The sequence below is a fragment of the Eretmochelys imbricata genome, chromosome 1 (genome assembly GCF_965152235.1).
Source record: "Eretmochelys imbricata isolate rEreImb1 chromosome 1, rEreImb1.hap1, whole genome shotgun sequence".
In the NCBI taxonomy this organism is placed as follows: Eukaryota; Metazoa; Chordata; order Testudines; family Cheloniidae; genus Eretmochelys; species Eretmochelys imbricata.
The window spans coordinates 4,302,397-4,305,970 of NC_135572.1; the positions used below are offsets into that span (position 1 = coordinate 4,302,397).

The 3,574-nt window shown below is 44.9% G+C and overlaps 1 protein-coding gene across 1 annotated transcript; it reads left to right on the forward strand.

The window, feature by feature from the left end:
• Positions 1 to 2,211: 2,211 nt before the first annotated feature.
• On the forward strand, positions 2,212 to 3,147 carry LOC144278326 (olfactory receptor 51G2-like). Its single transcript, XM_077839593.1, has one exon. The coding sequence runs from the start codon at positions 2,212 to 2,214 to the stop codon at positions 3,145 to 3,147; it is 936 nt and encodes a 311-aa protein (XP_077695719.1).
• The last annotated feature ends 427 nt before the right edge of the window (positions 3,148 to 3,574 follow it).

Genomic DNA, 3,574 nt, shown 5'->3' on the forward strand with positions numbered 1-3,574 from the left:
AGTGTCCAGGGAGATTGAAGGGCTCTCCTACTGATTTTTTGATGTTACAGTTCTTGATGTCTGATTTGTGTCCATTTATTCTTTTGTGCAGAGACTGTCCGTTTTGGCCAATGTGCATGGCAGAGGGGCATTGCTGGCACATGATGGCATATATCACATTGGTAGATGTGCAGGTGAATGAGCCTCTGATGGTGTAGCTAATGTGATTAGGTCCTATGATGGTGTCACTTGAATAAATATGTGGACAGAGTTGGCATTGGGCTTTGTTCCAAGGATAGGTTCCTGGCTTAGTGTTTTTGTTGTGTGGTGTGTGGTTGCTGGTGAGTATTTGCTTTAGGTTGGGTGGCTGTCTGTAAGAGATGACTGGCCTGTCCCCCAAGGTCTGTGAGAGTGAGGGATCGTCCTTCAGGATAGGTTGTAGATCCTTGATGATGCACTGGAGAGGTTTTAGTTGGGGGCTGTAGGTGATGGCGAGTGGCATTCTGTTACTTTCTTCGTTGGGCCTGTCCTGTAGTAGGTGACTTCTGGGTACTCTTCTGGCTCTGTCAATCTTTTTCTTCACTTCAGCAGGTGGGTATTGTCATTTTAAGAATGCTTGATAGAGATCCTGAAGGTGTTTGTCTCTGTCTGAGGGGTTGGAGCAAATGTGGTTGTAACTTACAGCTTGGCTGTAGACAATGGATCATGTGATATGGTCTGGATGGAAGCTGGAGGCATGTAGGTAAGTAGGTTTCTGGTATAGGGTGATGTTTATGTGGCCATCACTTATTAGCACCGTAGTGTCCAGGAAGTGGATCTCTTGTATGGACTGGTCCAGGCTGAGGTTGATGGTGGGGTGGAAATTGTTGAAATCTTGGTGGAATTCCTCAAGGGCTTCTTTTCCATGGGTCCAGAGAATGAAGATGTCATCAACGTAGCACAAGTAGAGTCGGGGCATTAGGGGACGAGAGCTGAGGAAGCGTTGTTCTAAGTCAGCCATAAAAAAGTTGGCATACTTTGGGGCCATGTGGGTACCCATAGCAGTCCTGCTGACTTGAAGGTATAAATTGTCTCTAGATCTGAAATAGTTGTGGGTGAGGACAAAGCCACAAAGTTCAGCCATCAGTTTTGGCATGATTGTATAGGGTATGCTATTCCTGATGGCTTGTAGTCCATCTTTGTGTGGAATGTTGGTGTAGAGGGCTTCTACATCCATAGTGGCCAGGATGGTGTTTTCTGGAAGATCACCGATGGATTGTAGTTTCCTCAGGAAGTCAGTGGTGTCTCAAAGATAGCTGGGAGTGCTGGTAGCGTAGGGCCTGAGGAGAGAGTCTACATAGCTAGATAATTGTGCTGTCACAGTGCCAATGCCTGAGATGATGGAGCATCCAGGATTCCCAGGTTTATGGATTTTGGGTAGCAGATAGAATACCCCTGGTCGGGGCTCTAGGGGTGTGTCAGTATAGATTTGTTCCTGTGCTTCTTTGGGGAGTTTCTTGAGCAGATGGTGTGGAGGAAGAAATTAGTGGACCCAAGTTAGGCCTAAACTTCCCAAGTAGGCCTAAAACTTTGATCAAGCTAACTGTGTATATGAAGCATAAGGAGAGAGTGAGGAAAATTCCATTGAAAATTGCAAACAGCACAGCTTAAAAAATGTAACCATAATCCCTAGAAGTTCGAAAAAAAAAACATTAACTGCAAAGAAAACACCCATCAATAACAGGAAAAGCTTGTTTTTGCTAAACTCCAAGTAAGGCAAAGCTACTGTTAAAGCTTGCACTATATGCCAAATAAGAAAAATGATGTTGAAGGCAGTGGGTTTGACAAATTTTGGTTTTCAGCAATATAAGCTCCTGTATTTTCTGTTTACGCCAGAGCAGCTCCAGCTGACTCTCCCTGTATGTGCATGCTTGAATACAGGAACCTCAGATTTGTTCTGATCCAAACACAACTCATGGTTAATTTTCCACGACCGTGTAGTTTCTTTTGGTAATCCTCAGTGGGGTCAGAGGGTAATGGCCTGTAGAATGTGGTGTCTAACAGCCTCTTCTTCATGTTCCAACCTATTCATAATGACTACAGCACCTCCTTTTGCTGATCTTCATTGAGCTCCTGGGAGTCTCTAGACTTGCACTGAGAGCAGAAAGATGTCTCATTAAATATAATCTAGTCTCCTGTTCTTTTTCCTTTCAGGAAGGAAAGTTCAAAACTCTTCGGACCTCCCAGTACATTATGTCAGCTGACAATTACACCAAATTCAAATCTGCATTGTTCCTTCTCACTGGGATACCTGGGCAGGAAGATGTCTATCCCTGGATCTCTGTCCCCTTCTGCTTAATGTATGTTATTTCGATAGTAGGAAATTCAGTCATTCTGTTCATTATAAAAACAGATCCAAGCCTCCATGAGCCCATGTACATTTTCCTTTCCATGTTGGCCATCACAGACCTTGGTTTATCGGTATCAACTATACCAACGACACTGGGAATATTCTTATTTAATTCTAGGGAGATCAGCCTCGATGCCTGCTTTGCCCAGCTATTCTTCATCCACTCATTTTCATACATTGAATCTTCTGTGCTTTTGTTGATGGCCTTTGACCGCTTCATTGCAATCTGTAACCCACTGAGATATGCTTCCATCTTAACCCCACCTAGAATATACAGGATGGGACTTTTGTTTGTGCTAAGATCGGTGGCCCTAATATCTCCACTGCCCTTTCTCTTGAAACGGTTCCGATACTGTGGAGCCAATGTCCTCTCCCATTCTTACTGCCTGCACCAGGAGGTCATGAAGATGGCTTGTTCAGATGTCACAGTCAACAGCATCTATGGTTTCACTATTAAACTCTTATCGGTGGGATTGGACTCGTTGTTCATCTTTTTCTCCTATGTGATGATCCTTAAAACTGTGCTGAGTGTAACATCCCCCAAAGAGTGCATCAGGGCGCTGAACACCTGCGTCTCCCACCTCTGGGCTGTCCTGCTCTTCTACATACCAGCTATTGGCTTGTCTGTGATACACAGATTTGGGAACAGCTCTTCTCACTTGCTTCAGATTATCCTGGGCTATATCTACTTGCTGGTCCCACCCCTGATGAACCCAATCGTGTACAGTGTGAAAAGCAAACACCTTCGTGCAAGGATAATTAGGGTTTTCTTCAAGTGAAGGGTGAGTTCATCACTTGGCTCCAGAACTGGTGACATGACCCATGAAAAACATGGGCCTATTCCATTCCGGGCCCTTACATCCAAGATTAAATGAACTACTGATCTCCACTCTGTAGAGAGAGGTTCTGAAGGGGTCTAAGGCCTGGAGTAGTGGGATAGGGTCTGTCGCCACCCACTGGTGAGTGAGGACAGTGTAGTGGGGGAAGGACACCAAGGCAGGCAGCAGCATTTAAAAATTGAATATGTTTGTGGAGAGCCAGGGCACCAATAGGAGTCTGGCCTATAAAGAGCCATATCAGTGGCTGCTCCAACTTCAGAATTCCTCTCGATACAGACAATAAAGAGAAGGGATGTGGATGTTGTTTCCCATTACACCTGGCCTGTCCCTGTCCCTTCTCTGGTTAAACATTGAGGGGCCATGAAAA

Excerpts from the sequence above, each read along its gene's own strand:
- LOC144278326 (XM_077839593.1), top strand. The coding sequence starts at position 2,212 with ATGTCAGCTGACAATTACACCAAATTCAAATCTGCATTGTTCCTTCTC.